The sequence below is a fragment of a genome, unplaced genomic scaffold (genome assembly GCF_019419815.1).
Source record: "Pyrus x bretschneideri cultivar Hongxiangsu unplaced genomic scaffold, Pyrus_bretschneideri_v1 Contig9, whole genome shotgun sequence".
Lineage (NCBI taxonomy): Eukaryota > Viridiplantae > Streptophyta > Magnoliopsida > Rosales > Rosaceae > Pyrus > Pyrus x bretschneideri.
In genome coordinates, this window is record NW_025999831.1 from 559,835 (window position 1) to 576,766 (window position 16,932).

At 35.2% G+C, this 16,932-nt stretch overlaps 2 protein-coding genes across 2 annotated transcripts; one reads left to right on the top strand and one right to left on the bottom strand.

Moving 5' to 3' along the window:
* Positions 1–3,394: 3,394 nt before the first annotated feature.
* Positions 3,395–5,891, bottom strand: LOC103944317 (probable C-terminal domain small phosphatase). Its single transcript, XM_009354745.3, has 6 exons — positions 5,491–5,891; positions 4,926–5,007; positions 4,454–4,520; positions 4,170–4,334; positions 3,906–3,966; positions 3,395–3,712 (listed from the first exon to the last, which is right to left on the bottom strand). Exons 1-6 carry the CDS (start codon positions 5,729–5,731, stop codon positions 3,543–3,545), a joined length of 786 nt encoding a protein of 261 aa, XP_009353020.2. The 5' UTR covers positions 5,732–5,891; the 3' UTR covers positions 3,395–3,542.
* Positions 5,892–7,023: 1,132 nt separating this feature from the next.
* Positions 7,024–7,843, top strand: LOC103944436. The gene has a single exon (XM_048576614.1). It carries the CDS (start codon positions 7,233–7,235, stop codon positions 7,695–7,697), a length of 465 nt encoding a protein of 154 aa, XP_048432571.1. The 5' UTR covers positions 7,024–7,232; the 3' UTR covers positions 7,698–7,843.
* The last annotated feature ends 9,089 nt before the right edge of the window (positions 7,844–16,932 follow it).

Consider the following 16,932-nt stretch of genomic DNA (forward strand, 5'->3'; position numbering starts at 1 on the left):
GTTAATCATGTTCCTATATCTTTATCCTATTACAAATAGATTAAAATTTAGAATTTTACAATTTATCATAGATAGTATTATTAGTCATGATAAATCAGTATGAAGTAATTTTATTTGATTTTTTACTATACAAAATTGATAACGAAAATGATTGATGTGTAAATTTTTGTATGTGAATACAATTTTCTTTATAAAAGTGATAGCTAAGTTCAAGTAAATTGCAGAGAATCGAGCTTTAGTGAAAAAATGGCTAGTCTATTCATAATTTTTGACTCCTTATTAAGAATAACCCATTTTATTGAAATAGGTATGATCCATGAGTTTAGGATTGTTATTTCTTTTTGTTATTATTTCTTCTTCTACATGCTTTAAACCCGATTCATAACTTTTTCTTATAATCAACCCATATCACATACTAATTGTATTATGTTTTTGTACATTTTACCCTATATTATGCATGTGAGTTTATGTTAATTTTAGTACTTTGGTGGAAGTTATTAGAAAGATTGAAAATTAAGAAAAGAATAGATGGAAAATTAAAAACAAAAAAAATTAACAGTATGGTGCAAATTGACTAATTTTGAGAGTTGAGGAGGGAAATTGGCCAAATTAAAGTTGAAGGGGGAAATTGACTAATTATGAGAGTTGAGGGGGGAAATTGGCCAAAATTAAAGTTGAGGGGGAAAATTGGCCAATGGTCATAAGTTCAGGGGGGAAATTGATGAATACCTCTTTTACTTTATATTTTCAACATAGGACCTTAGACTTCATTTGGAGCAAAACGTGACCAAACGAATAAATTTTGGAGTGATTCAAATTGGAGGACGTTGATGTGTTCCTTAGCTTGTTCGTGTCAAAATCTCAGCAATTTCTACCAAGCGGTTATTTTTCAGAGATTAAATGAATGAGCAATATGCGTTGCTGAAAAGTGACGTTTCTGGGTTTAAACTGCATTTTTTGAGCCCAAGATGACCTCAGATGAGTTTGTGACTTTCTAGATAAGTGTTCAGATTAGTCAAAGCTTTAAATCCAGCTATTTTGAGCCAGTTTTGAAGCTGATATGGATCCAAAATGTGATTGTGCAGATTTCTGAATGAATTTACCAAGTCAATTTAGAATTATATTTCCTATTTTATTTTAATTTATTTAGTTCTCTAGTATTATTCTAAGACCATTTTATTAGGAGGGTTTTAATGAGGGTAGGATACATAAGCCTTTTGGCAAACCTAGGGTTTCTAGAGAGGAGAGAACGCATCCAATTTTTAGAGAGAACATTTGGGGCAAAGACTATGATTTTTATTTTATTTTTCTATTTCAATAAAGACTATGATTTTTAGTATGAATATGCGTAATTAATTTTCTTTTGTTAGGGTGAGGTCATGATCCTGAGCAAAAATATGTAGTTTCTTTTTAATTTGCTTATGAATTTATGCATGCAAGTTTTGGATTGTTAATCACTATGCTTTAAACTATCTATTTGTCTTAGTGATTTGCGACCATTAAAATATTTAGAAAAGTAATTTGATGCAATTTTGGCGGAGGGTTGTTCCTAAAATCGACTAACATTTTTTGTGGTTAATATGTGTAACCTCTTAGGATGGACGACACATTTTAAGGGTTATATGGTTTTCAAAGGGTTTTCAAAAAACTTAATGAGTCTTGCATGTCCACATTCGATCTAAACACCATGGACGGGTTGCATGTTATATATACATTCTATGTTGGAGGTTCCAAGTAGGATATACTCTAGGAAAACCTAACCTTCAAAATATGCATGTATGGTTCGTAAGTAATTTAGAAGAGCTACATAGGATTGTTATCCCAGTGGGTCACCCATCATGGGATTGCTCTAGCCCTCTTCTCGCTTAACTTCGGAGTTCCTACGGAACCCGAAGCCAGTGAGCTCCCAAAAGGCCTCGTGTTAAGTAGGGATGGGAATATTCATTTAAGGATCACTCCCCTGGGCGATGTGGGATGTCACAATCCACCCCCCTTAGGGGCCCGACGTCCTCGTCGGCACACCACGACCAGGGTTAGGCTCTGATACCAAATTGTCACATCCCAACCTGGGGCGGACCACTTCCCGGGCCCGCTCCACCACCGTAGCACGATATTGTCCGCTTTGGGCTTACCATTCCCTCACGGTTTTGTTTTTTGGGAACTCACGAGCAACTTCCCAGTGGGTCACCCATCATGGGATTGCTCTAGCCCTCTTCTCGCTTAACTTCGGAGTTCCTACGGAACCCGAAGCCAGTGAGCTCCCAAAAGGCCTCGTGTTAAGTAGGGATGGGAATATTCATTTAAGGATCACTCCCCTGGTACGGAACGCTAGTACTTTCTCATTTTGAATTCTAAAAATTGTTTCCTTTATCTTCTTTAAAGTTGTCGTTTTTAAGTAATATTTTTAATTAAATTCGTTTTTCTTAATTTAGGTCATTAAATCACCTCTTCCAAAAACTTTGTTTTAATTAATTACTTGAGAATTGATTTCACTTTGATCTCTTGAAATTAATCCTTGTGAAAAACGACCTTACTTGAGCCAATTATACTACAATAACCTTGTTTTTCTTGCAAGTATTTTAGGTGTTTTTAACCCTTTTGTGGAGGTGGTAAAAATCATATCAGCAAGTACATGTATTTTTATTTTATCTTTTGTTTTTACTGCCAATTTTTTCACATTTACTTTTTATTGGGTTGGAGATTTTTTATTTTTATTTTTTAATATTGATCAATTTTTTTCTTCAAATAAAAATAAAATAATAGTTTCCAAAAAAAAAAAAACTAAAATAATAAGCACGAAAGCTAGGGCCTAGAATTTAAAAATCTAAGTGGTGGTGAAGAAATATCTCATAAAGTACGTGTTTGTATAAAGATTTAAATTATTTTATTTATTGCGGATGATATAATTATAGAATCTCAACTCTTTCAATAGCCACACATATTTCGTGTTATAATAAAATCTCAACTATCTTTGTCATAAAATAACCTAATTTTGAAATTCTAGACTCGGCTCAGCCAATTCCCTACTCTAGGAGGGATAGAAAAGCACTCCCACAACTACAAAAAATGTCTTTCTTGCCAATTCTTTAATATACTCTTTCGACACATCTTTAGAGAAGCTAACATTGTAACTAGTGCGTCGTTTCCATTCAAAAACCCAGAAACTAGGTCCGTCATCTGCTTGTGCCACGCCCATACTGCTTGGCAATGGCTACATTTTCTCTACAAGTCGCCATTCGTTGTAATTTCTTAATTTATTTATTCTGAAATTTAAAAAGAGATATATCCCTTCGATCGGAGTTGTTAATATAAATTGGCGATTTTGTACGAAATACATTTATGACTTAGAAACAACTTGAACAAAATTATCAAAGAAAGATTCCGTCACGATCCAACAGAAAGTATTGCAACAAGAGTAACAGCTAGACAAACACAGAAAGAACCGGAAGACAACATGTTCAGTTCAGGTGCTGCAAACAAAAAGCATATGTTGAAATTTAAAGTTGATAACAGTTCATGTTAAAGCATGAAAGCCGAGTCTCTCAACGCTTGTACATCTTTCCGAGTCTACGAAGAACATTCGAGTAGAATTTCCAATCCGGATGAGTAGGTGAAATTGCAGGCATTCCAAAAGGGTTTCCCTTCACATAAATTTGCACATCTTTTGCATCTGCAAGGCCATCCAAATACTTCCCAAGTTCTCCCTTTGGATCTATTTCCAACAGTCCAAGAAAAAGAAAAATCGGCTTTTAGGTTAAGCAGGTGTAGAATTTCAAATGTTAATGATCAAGGAAGATGATATCCGAATAAGCCAGTTATATGCTAAAAATATACAGTGCAGAAGAAGAAAATAAGAATGCAAAAATCACTTCCAAAATAATAAATGTATCAAATTCTCGCCATACCTAATTCTTTGTCGTTGTCATTCTCAGCATCATATGACTCCAAGAAGATACCTGTGTTAGGCTGTGATATGAAATAAAGAAAGCAACTTTAGAATGATAAGGATAGCCATTGTCACACTCTCATTTTCCCCTTCTCCACTCCTTCCATTTCTGTCATTTGATTCTCCATCAAAATTCAATCCAAAACATAGGAAAAAATGGAGTGCAGAGGGAGAAAACGGGAGTCCCAAAAAAGGGAGAAAGGCAGAGTTGTGATGACCATACAGGATTCAATAGAGCCTTGTATGGTTTATCATCAATGAAAAGTGTATCAGATTCTGAATATTTCCCGCAAAAATAGCTCCACACTTTGTCCAGTTCTTTTAAAAATAGAGGCTTGTTTTTATTCTCTAGCGACTTCAACCCGGAGTCAGTACATTCATGTTGATCCTATTGAAGAAATACATATCAGTAAATCTTGTCACCAAACATTTAACTATATATATATATATATATCCCAATAATATACGTATATGTGTGTATAGCTTTATATATTTTACAGTTCTTACCCAAACAAATGACAGTCGTCTTCTCAGCTTTCCCATTACCCAATCCAAAACACCATCCACATTTTTTCTGTTAATCAGTCATTCATAGCACAATAAACAAAGTGAATAGTTAGTATATAACAAATGAATCATGAAGAAACAGAAGTATAACTAGACATGATAATTGATAGACAAGAACATTAATAGCATGTTTACTTACCAAAAACGAGAACCAAGACTAAATAATATTGTGCTAATTCCTAACTTCTTCATGTTTACAGTCAAAAACAAAAAAGAACTAAAAAAATAATATGTAGATTTCATCTAAAAATCAGGAATTAAATACTTTCGGTGCCAAAAATTGGATCAACTAGACAAAAATTGATTCAGTTCGCCAGTCTAAGTTACCCTACTATAAGTTCCAAAAGTCATAATTGATAGTAAACATGCCATCAAAGTTAATTAGAATCTAAAACATTGTGTGTGCACTTACTCTTGGGCAGAACTCCATATTCCAACTTCAAATCTTTCAAAACAAAATTGCATGAATTCCTCACAAAATGGTCTCTTAAAAACTGCAACGTCAAAGAAGAGGGTGGTCAAACCTAAAACGAATGTACATTGTAAATTGCGAATGTAACATGGAGTATTCAAAGTATTGTTTTTTATCTGATGTTTTTTTGTACAAGCGATATTACTATTATAATTCACACTAAGAAAATGACAATTTGAACTTGGTAGACATCATACAACAAGCTCTAGCAGACAAGAGAAACTTATAGTTATCCATGTGTCGTTGATAAATCTTTTTAAAGGTGTAATATTAGGTAGACAAACTTTTTAACTACATTTACAAATCATGTGATGTATCAGCAATAAAAAATATGCATGTTAGTAGATCTTCAGATGTCCTCCTACATGAAATTCCACTCTCCTCTGTCTAATAACACTTAAATAATAATCGAACCATCATCAACCACCTTAGGTTTACAAAATATAATTTAAATTACCTTTAAATGCTATGAACAACACTCTAATTCAAAGATTGTGGTACGTACCTAGATAGCTTCCATATGTGCCATCAGGAGTACGATTGCTCGGAATTTCTGTCTTGTTGTGGATGTAAACTCTGTGGACTATCAACCCATTGAGGCTAAAGATTACAAGCTTCTTCCTTGATCCTATGTTTAGCTTCTCCAGAGAAAGGCCGCAATCGCTTCCGGTGTCTTCGTTGCCATCATCGTTGTCGTCATCGCTGTCATATTGATGCTTGTTTTTACAGATCTTTTCATCAGCCATTGTTCAAAGCAATGATGTACCAAGTAGCAATTTTGCCGAGTAACATATGGGGTCGTCGGTTTATATAGGAAGAAGAGACTGCTGGCCCTTCATCTTCTTTAAATGTTTGTCGGTCAATTTATAGAGGAAGAAGAAACTGTTGGCTTTCCATCTTCTGTATATGTTTATCGAGTAAATGGTGGCAAAAACCAAAGCAAAATGTTTGTCAGTCAATTTATAGAGGAAGAAGAGACTGTTGGCTTTCCATCTTCTGTATATGTCTATCGAGTAAATGGTGGCAAAAACCAAAGAGTCAAGAGAAAAATGATCTGGCAAATGGCTTTGGATACCTTAGTAGAGTAGAAAGACGAAGAATGACTTGAAAAATGCCACTCATTTTTTGTGACGTGGCATATTTGACTAAAAAATTAATCGTGATCTAATGATATTACTATTCATTTATAAAGAAAGGCTCTCAAGTCTTACTCATTTAGACGACGAATTTAATACCTAATTGTAGTGACTGATCATCTCAATCCAAATCCTCCAGCTTTTAAACTAGAACATTATCCCATAACTAGTTAAAATCCTCCAACATTCAACAATCTGGACCAGTTGTCCTTGCGTTACTACTCACACAAACGTCATATGGAGTCACATGTTTTTTTCTTTCTCGTCATGTGACACGTATTGAAGCAATGTCAATCAACAACTATAATAGGTATCCACTTCTTTTAACCGACCCAAGATTAATGAGTCCCAAATTGCAGTTTTCTTTCTAGCCCATTACAACAACAAAGATATCTAACAATTGGGCTTGTAAGGACAGAATTCATGCACCGTGGTCCAAAATTCTTTTCTTTTCTTTCTTTAATTATTTTGTCACTTTTCATTTCGTTTTTGTTGTTCTTCTTTATTTTCTTTTAATTATTGTTAGGTTTGGTTAGGTTTCATTTTAATATTTAATTTTCTTTTTAAGGTTGTTTCTTTGATTTCATTTATTTTCCACATCTTGAGGATAATGTGTGATTCAAGTTCGGGGTCCTTGCATAATTGTCATATGGAGTCATATGTTTTTTTCTTTCTCGTCGCGTGATACATATTGAAGCAATGTCAACCAACAACTCCAATAGGATATCCACTTCTTTTAACCGACCCAAGAGTAAAGAGGCGCGAATTGCAGTTTTCTTTCTAGCCCATTATAACAACAAAGATTTCTAACAATTGGGCTTGTAAAGACAGAATTCATGCACCATGGTCCAAAATTCTTCTTCAAATTTTGTGCAGAAGCTTCTCAAAGTTACCACAAAAAGCATAATAATTCCTACAACAAAACGTGGGAGTCTCCCATACCTCCACAGGGCAGAAGGTTGTAGTAACAGCCCACCTTTCCAGCACCTTCTAGTACTCTCTCTCTCTCTCTCTCTCTCTCTCTCTCTTATATACACACCCAAGAGTGAAGACGGAGACCTGGGTTTTTGTTTACTGAGCCATAACATCAAAACTTGAAGAGCATAACAAAATGAAGCCAATCGACGACAAGAAAGACAAGGTGACGATCCGGGCGGTGACCCACGACGAGGAGGGCCGTAAGAGGGTGGAGAAGATGGAGCTCCCCACCCACAACATCGACAGCATCAAGTACGTCGAGAAGAAGCTCATAGACAAAGGCGTGCAGCGACTCGAACGCCACCCGAGAGACGGGACTGGGATCGGGAGGCCGCCGCCTAAGTCGGGCCACGGCGGCAAGTACACGTGGGAGGGACCTGGCGACGAGGTGGAAGCTGAGATGGACCCGGTCCCGCTGGCGATCGACGAGAGGGATCCGAACTACGTGGATGAGGAGACGGAGAAGAATATTGTGAAGGGGGAGGACGCTGATGCGGCGGGGTTGGTTGTGGGGGAGGTGGAGGTGGCGAAGGCGGCGGAGGACAGGGAGGGGGTTGCTAGAGTTGAGGTGGTTGGTCCTCGTCACCTCAAGACTTAAGTTGCTGATCTTTGTAACGTAACGGTGTACTAGAAGAGCTTACTAAAATTAAAATGTTGTGACATGTCTTGTGTGTAATTATTTGGTTTTGCATGAAAAATTATGTATGCTTTCTTTCAATAAATATGCTTTAATTTTGTATTGAATTTTATGATAACATTTCACTTTCTAAATTTTGGTACCTAATCTTGTGGGAGATCAAATTATGTGGCTTATATAAAGCATGTTCTGCGCCTTCGGGTTTGTGTTGCACATCCACCTCCAATTTTTTTATTTTTTTAACAAACAATATCATTTACACTAAAAAGAAATTTGTGTTTTACAAAACCTAGAATTTAAAATTTTTCACGTAAATATTATTAAATATAGTTTAAGTGGAAAACTTAAAACTTAAAATATGCTGCTTTGGGCTTGTAAACAACGAAATTCGGCCTAAAGCACCCATATGTTTCTCTCAAGGAAGGGCAAAGCAACGGGTCTTTATACATACCATGTGGACCTTAGAATTCATGCTCAAGCCCTTTGTTGATTTTATGCTTGTCTAGCTGCCCTTCTTTTAGGTTTGGTAAACGAGTTGTGTTTGTTTTGTTTGTGTAATAATTGTTATCGTAACAGGTATAACATGTTTTTAACATGTGATTCAATAAGGACCTTATTTAACGGGTCGTGTTATTTTGTATCGGATTAACAGGTCGTGTGAGAAATTATCATGTTTGGTGTTTAAATATGACAAAGGATATCTTATTCGGCTCTTAATGGGTGACACGATAGCAACCCAACACGTTAACGAGTTCTTAATGATAAGGACCCGACTCCTTATTAGTTGACTTGAAATTTGTTATTTTCATGTCATTTATTGTCGGGTTACCAATCTCCTCCCCTCCTATTGCCCTCTCGTCCCCTTCTCTCCTCTCTCCTCACTTTTTTTTTTCTCTCTATAAAAAATTCAATACAAGATGTTTACGTGATTTAATTGTGACAGTTCAAATAGGTGAAGACCAAAGAAAAGAAAATTTTGAAGAATAGAGAATCATACTCTATAACAAAGATCATATTCAATAGCCAAGGCCTTAATCAAATGAAGCGATCTCCTAGTATTTAATTGATAAAGCCCAAATGGTGACCCAGCTCATCACATCACTCCCATGCAACAGTTTCGTGGTGAAGCATTAACTTGTTCAACATGGAAGTTCAAGAGTGATGCCACACTCTTTTTTTTTTTTTTTTTTTTTTTTTTATCGTTAAAGAGGATAGAAAGTTCAAAATTATGATAATAATTAAAGAGAGAGAAAGAGTTTCTAACTCGAAATTCATTCACTAAAATATTGAACCACATGCAAAAAGTAGGCTAATTGATGCCACACTATCGTCTTTTTTATATCCCCTTCCATATTCTGAACTTATGGATTATTTCACCCCCAAAAAAAAATCTTATGGATTAAGTGCTCTGACTCATCTTGTTTTCGTGATATCTGGACTCCCTATATGAAGCTAACATTAGTCATTGACCACCTTGTTCAAAACACCAAATTTCGTTGAAAATCCAAAATTTTTTGCACGTTTATTTGAAAGTGTTTTTCTAATCTTGAATTTTTGTCTTTCAATTAAACAAGTACAAGATTTTTACGAAACATCGATGTATAGCATGCATTGTCTTTTATGTGGTGCGGTTTCACTTGTTAAATTTTTTGGAATTCTACAATAAATACCTAGCTGTTAAATTCAGCAATGCACGTGATATTGTTGTGCTCTTGAATTTTCAAGTAGTATAAGGATATTTTGACCGCTCGAGTGACACGTGTTAGACATGTTGTGGATCTCTCACCAGAATTGTCCAATCATTTGAATTTATTATTTGAAGATAAAGAAAGCCATATGCAAGGTTTTATTCCAGAGAAGAACAAAATGGATGACGGCACAAGGAGTCTTAAGTTAAAGAGAGAATGATTTGATGGCTGGTTGCTGAAACGAATCATGTCTCTGGCTCTCTGCATATCTGAAGCAAAAGATAATTGACAAACTAACAATTACGTTAAGTTTGTTAATTATGTGTTTGTATTCGTCTAATGGCGTATTACTTGAGATTATGTATCTCGAGTCGCCAAGTCAATTTTTAATCATACGATAAAGTATTGTTGTTTTTTAAACAATATGATAAAATTGGTGGAGAATGGGGGTATGTAGGTGTAATGGTCCTCACTTGGAACTAATCGTGGGGGAGATTAGGTGTTTCGCACGCGAATATTGTTTAATAACTAATATCGCCTAATCTTTCTTCATTAAAAGAAAAAAAAAAAAAGGTATGATATGTTATGCTATGAAACTGGCAATTTAGATATAATTAAGGGCAGATACAATTTGGAACTAGGTGGATTAGCTGACCCCACAAGCTTATAAATCCTCCACACGAGAGCTGGGTGATGGTCTTTGAAAATATAGGATGCTCTTGAAAGTTGTCCTCCAAGTGTTCAACAAATTGCTTATGCGGGCATTGGACAGGGTAGTTGTTAGCCTTATACCTTGTACGCATTATTATGGGCATTTTTCGATAGGCTCACTCGACTTATGTTGCCATCTGTCGACATACTCGCTCAAAAGTTGTTGGCATCTATCGATAGGCGTGCAATATAATTTAGCAAATAACATCAGATCTACCAAAACTCGATGACATGCCAATTAACATGCTATTACATTCAAAAAAAATCCGCGTAGCGCACACTATTCATATTGACGCCCGCAATGATATTTCCTGGATCAGTTACTAGATATGATACGGGGAAGTTTTTTCAAGAATGTGCGTGTAGAATGATTTGTATTAAGCAATGGGATCTATTTCCCTTTATCTCCTAATATGGCAGAAATGATTAGCATGCATTCCATTCGTCAATGGAGTCTCAGCTGGCTTGGAAATGATCTTTGAAATGATTAGCCATAAAAATGTAAAAAAAAGTTGTTAAAGGGATCCCAAGTGAAGATCTCAAATTTAATCAACTCAAAAAGTTATCACAAATTTAATATATTAAGCCACCATCTTCTTCGGCCAATTTCTTATGGTTAATCATCTAGATTGAAGCTCACTATTTAGAATCTATAAGAGAAATGAATTGCGTACTCAATTTCTACCCTTCACATCGTTATTTATTTATGATATTTGGATAGAATATATAAGTTACAGGTGTCTAACATATTCATATCTAACGATTTTCCACATAATGGTGACGAAAGGGATAACTTGTACAAATCTTTACATTTTCGAAATTAGAAGACAAAAATTACGAAGTGTAAAAATAATGTTTGTTGAAATTATTTCTTTAATGAAACGGAAAGTCAAAATGCAACTTAAATAACAAGTTTTGTACAAGAAAAAAAATATGAAATTTGCTGCAAGTGGTGGATTACTCTGTTGGTTAGAGTTTTCCTCTTCAAGACTTCAACCCACTAGTTACCAGGTTCAAACCTTCTCCCTTTCCATACTGTAGAATTTTGCTTGTAAATGTACGCATTTAGGTTACTTAATTTCAAAGTTCAACAATTTTCTTAGTTTCATACAAAACAAGTAATTAGCCATGAAAAAGATAAAACTTAACTTGTTGAGATTGCTACATTTTGTGCACTAGCTTCAAGTTTTTCACAAAGTTTGTTGTGATTAAGAGGAAAAAATAAGAATCGAATCATTCACCTAACCTAATCCTTTCTCAACATTTAGCCTAACTCCAAGGCAAATTATTTATAATTTCATTTTAGGCCAAAATACAATTTTTAAAAGTCCGAACGCTGATTTTTTTTTTTTTTTTCCGCCTTTCGTTTATTCTCATTTTTTTCTATTTATACAATACGGTGAAAGGGACTTATGAACACAAGTCAAATTCAAAATGGGTGTGAGATGAGTGGAATATGGTAAGGTGTCTAGTTAAACAAAGACATATTCCACAATAGATAACATGGAGTGAACAACATCAAAGAGAATTAAATAACAAGTTTGTTAAAACATGGTAGATGGGATATCATTTCTATAATATTCCATATGGGCTTCAAGCCCACCAAAAAGTTCTCAGACCCCAAAAAAAAATATATATATATAAAATAATTAAAGAATAAATAATACGTGACTAAAATGTGAAACCACTTTTTAACAAAATGTTTTTGGGCTTCATAAGCACTTGATGTGCTTCATGCAAGAAACGTTTATTATGTGCTTATTTTAGTTATGTGTTTATTCTGGGAAGCACTTCAAGTACTTTTTTAGGATTTACTTGTATTTTCACTAAATATTAGTTTAAAAAACATTTTTACCAAAAACGTATTTAACCATTTTAAAAGTCCAAACGAGCTATATATCTATTTGAAAAGAAAAAAAGTTAAGTGCACTAACCACAATAAAAAAACAAAAAAAAAAGGGTAGTGCTATCCAACACCCACTTCTACCTCCTACACACCTCTCTTAATTTCCAACAGTCATGAATTGGAAGAAGATTAATAACAAAAAATTAACAAGCATGTGTGGGAAGTAAAAATAAGTGTGTAAATAGCACTATCTTAAAAAAAAATATGTACAAAACATAGCAAAATCAAATACTTCACTTGATTGGTTTTCCTTTAGAGTAATGTTAAGTATACTAACTTTTTATTTATTTATTTATGTGACATCCCACATCGCCCAGGGGTGATCCTTAAATGTATATCCCATCTCTACCTAGCACGAGGCCTTTTGGGAGCTCACTGGCTTCGGGTTCCATGGGAACTCCGAAGTTAAGCGAGTAGCGCGCGAGAGCATTCCCAGGATGGGTGACCCATCGGGAAGTTCTCGTGTGAGTTCCCAAAAACAAAACCGTGAGGGAATGGTCGGGGCCCAAAGCGGACAATATCGTGCTACGGTAGTGGAGCGGGCCCGGGTTGTGATGGGGGCCCGGGCCGGGATGTGACATTGGTATCAGAGCCTAACCCTGGCCGCGTGTGTGTCGACGAGGACGTCGGGCCCCTAAGGGGGGTGGATTGTGACATCCCACATCGCCCAGGGGTGATCCTTAAATGTATATCCCATCTCTACCTAGCACGAGGCCTTTTGGGAGCTCACTGGCTTCGGGTTCCATGGGAACTCCGAAGTTAAGCGAGTAGCGCGCGAGAGCATTCCCAGGATGGGTGACCCATCGGGAAGTTCTCGTGTGAGTTCCAAAATAAAAGTAAATAAATAAAAAAAGAAAGAAACAGGTTAATCATGTGATGCGTCTTCAATAATAAATAAACATGTTAATCAACACTTAAGTAATACTCCAATAATCAACATTCATGCCATATGGTTTACAAAATTTAGTCTAAATAGTTGGTCAGACGTTACCCTTTGATTTAAAAACAATTATTAAAAGAAATCTTAACTAGTTTTTTGTATCATCTCCTCTAAATTAAGAAAAATATCAATAGTTTTCATTGATATAATTGACATAATAAATCTAGACACACAGAGTTAATTACATTATTGATTATTTTTCTAATACGGATGAACTCACTGCAGACTGAAATGTGAAAGGGGATCATTCCAAAATTGAAAAAATTTGTTCATTGGTGACATTAAAAATTTAAAATGCTAATGCAAATAATTGTAAATTGGATATGCTTTGAACGACATACTAGTTTTAGGTGATGAAAAAGATAGATAGGTGACTATTAATTAAGAGTTTATTTTCAGAGAGATAACTATTAATTAATTGTAAATTGGACGCAAATTTTCAGTCATACACAAATAAGGGTAAGTGGTAGTCGTTAGGTTTAGTGTTTGTGAACGGCGAGTTGTCATTTATTATTCAATTTGGTTTTTGAATTTCATATTCCTCCAAGTTTGTTACGTTCTCTGTCGTTTTTAAGGCCAATATCTCTACCTAAATTATGTACACTCTATTGGTGTACGTTGGTTCGATATAAATCTACGAAGACCGCAAAGAGTAGTCTCACATTAGTGTATGGTTGAATTAAGTGGTGAATACCTTTACCTCTAAATTTTTTGGTTGTAAAAAAATTTAAACAACTTCTCAATTTATGTGTATCAACCTTTTTAGGGTTGGGCATTTATAAAAAAAATCGATTGAACCGCCTGAACTACACCGATGGGTTGATTTAGTTTGGTTTTTTTTTTTTTTTTTTAATTTTCGATCATTAAATCGAATCGCATTGATCTTAATCAGTTTGACAAGTGATTTTCCAAATTATTCGAATGTGGTTAACCGAACTGACCCGCATATACTTATTTTATTTTTATAACCATAATTAATACGTGTGTAGTAATATAAATAAATAGTTATTTATGAGTTACTCTGTATCCACCACATAAAAATAAAACATAATTAGTTTAAGAGTCCATTTTCCTTTCTTTCAAAAGGCAAACAGCAAAAAGAAAAGGTAACCTTTATGTGCCTATAAAAGCTGAGAGGAATGAAACAGGGCCACCATTTGGAGAAGGTAGTAGTTGCTCTTTGGTGCTCTCCTTGAGCTTCATCATTTGTGTTTTTAGCAATCACTCATATTGGTGCTACGTTATGTAGCTTTTGGAAAAATAATTTGTTATGTATTTTTCGTCTTCACACAAACCGAAAACCGATCCAACCCAACCCTCCACTGTCGGTTTACCGGCTTTATCGGTTTTAGACCCAACTTTATTGGTTTCGGTTTGCAATTTTGGCCTAACCGAATAGGTCGGTTTGATTTCGATTTTGGCCCAAAACCGATACAAACCAACCCGCGCCCACCCCTAATTCTTTTGCTTAGACGAATTCATAATTAGCTCATTATCAAAATGCCCAGATTGATAAATTGTTGGTCTAATTAATTATATCAAATTATACATGATTGTCAAATTATCAGAGCGACAGGCTAAAGTTCCATTTCCAACCATCTGATAGTACCCTCAACTTGTTAATTACCTTATGTACAACCTATCATGTATGAAGTTTTATCACAAAAGACCTCAGTATAAATTGAAGTGGGTGGAGATATTTAAATTTTTTTCTAATAAATACAATCAATGTGAAATATTTCAACAATAATAACCATACATCCAATAATTGTTATGTTTAATACAAAATATTTAAGCTTAGAAGTAGGGTTTTGAGATCAGTAAACAAAACAAAGACCATACTCTCAAACATAATCATCTTTTTTTTTTATTCTTTTTAATTTGTTTTTGTTCCCCAAAAGGTTTTGCCACACGAGAACCTTCAACCTTCTGAGCTGTTCCTTCCATCACACGGACAACGCCAACACCAACACCGATGCTTTTACATTATTTTTGGACCGACTACATTTCTTCCCTTTTTTGCTTCTTTTTACTTTTTATTTGCCTTTTTGTAAATGCCTCAATAGTCAATACTATTTCAAAAGGGATCCAGATCCTCTCCGGATCTATGGATCCTGAGCCTAGGGATCAATTGATCCGATCCGTTAAAATTTGATCAAACGGCTACAAACATGTCGTCTCACTAAAAATTATAATAATTGTAGCCGTTGGATCAAATTTCAACCGGCCGGATCAATTGATCTCTAGGCTCAAGATTTGGATCCTTTCAGAAGGACAAAGAAAAAAAAGAAAAAAACAAATAACATAAAGAGAATTACACCTATCGTCTTTTGAGTAGTTGTAGTAATCGGTAGCAGATTTAGGATTCAAATATTGGGCGTTTTGGTGTTAAAGGTCAAGTTTTTAGATAGAAGCTGAGCGAAGCACACAAAAAAATTCAGTTTATTCACTAAAACATTTCATTGAACACCTATTGGGCTTGTTGTCGTCAGCAAACCATATAATGCACATATAAACAAATATCAACATATGTCAAAGCAATCTGATAAGTGATATCGAGAGAATTCGTCGAGTGTTGTCAACGCAATATGTTGAGATATGCCTAGTAGGTTGTCACGCCCCAATCCCGACATACGTCCCGGATCGACACGCGACGTCACCAAATACTCGTATATCCAACATACCGATCTTCGGGATATGGCAAATCACAACTCGAGAGTCAAATCTCATAGTAATTTTTTGTATACTTTATGGTTGCATCTAACCTCCTCGTTAGACTGCCTACGTACCCTCATTAGGGATCAAGCCATTCGTAGTTCACCATTGCTATAACTCGACATATAACACAGTCTGTTTAAGCCAAAATGCATAACATTCCTTAATCAAACATTTGGACTTGACAAGTATGAATTATTCGATTCAAACTACATAACAACCCGCAAGACAGTCAAGGTTTCTATTTCATCCATCATATAAATCATTATGTTTCAACATAAAATCGTTATTCATATCATGTAATATATCAACGAATCAATAAAGCACAATAGTATCCTCTAGTCGCATTGATCACAAATCTAAACATTTTAACAACAATCATATTCAATATCCTTCCACAATCATCTCAAGTAACCCATTCCAAGATATCAAGGAGGCACGATATTAACATTTAATTATGTTAATCAGTCAATCAGATCACATCTCAATGCTCATAATTAATAAAGGACTTCTGTATAATTCCCTCCCTGGATTTCAAGTAATAACTTGATAATTCTAGTTTATATTCAGAAGATTTATTGTGGGTAATTCTCATTCACTCGAATCCAGGGTACAAGTCTAACTTATGGAAATGAGTAAGAGTAGGGATTCCGGACCACTCAACGGAATCCAAAACTATCAATCAATTTCTCACATGTAAAATTAGTGTCATCGATCACAATCTATAAACATCAAATATAGAATCATGCTTTATGAAATCATAATCAAGTCACTGACAACTTCAAATGAGTCACCTAGACATCCAACGACTTTTCTAATTCAAAGCACAAGATTCTCAAAATCGATCGTTCATATGTACATTAAAAACTAGGGCTAGAGGGATGCAGTTCGGCCGAAGCCTACATCTTCAATCTCAATCCAAACTCAATGAAACCCAAGGTGGATACGATCCCGGACCATCACTCAACGGAATCGGGGAGTAGGAGGGATTCCAGACCATCTCTCCACGGAATCCGAGTGGATACGATTCCGGACCATCACTCAACGGAATCGCGGAGTAGGAAGGATTCCGGACCATCTCTCAATGGAATCCGAGTGGATACAATTCCGGACCATCACTCAACGGAATCGCGGATGGCCAACAACCATATATACAACGACTCAAAGAAATAAGACAAGCACAAGTTACTTAATTTACAAAAGTTCAACCAAAGAAAATAAGGCACAAATACTAAA

Bases quoted from the DNA above. Each gene is read 5' to 3' on its own strand.
- LOC103944317 (XM_009354745.3), bottom strand. From the start codon at position 5,731: ATGGCTGATGAAAAGATCTGTAAAAACAAGCATCAATATGACAGCGAT. The intron at 3,967-4,169 runs GTATGGTCATCA...TTCATATCACAG, and splicing joins ACAAGGCTCTATTGAATCCT to CCTAACACAGGTATCTTCTT. The intron at 3,713-3,905 runs GTATGGCGAGAA...TGTTGGAAATAG, and splicing joins TGACAACGACAAAGAATTAG to ATCCAAAGGGAGAACTTGGG.
- LOC103944436 (XM_048576614.1), top strand. From the start codon at position 7,233: ATGAAGCCAATCGACGACAAGAAAGACAAGGTGACGATCCGGGCGGTG.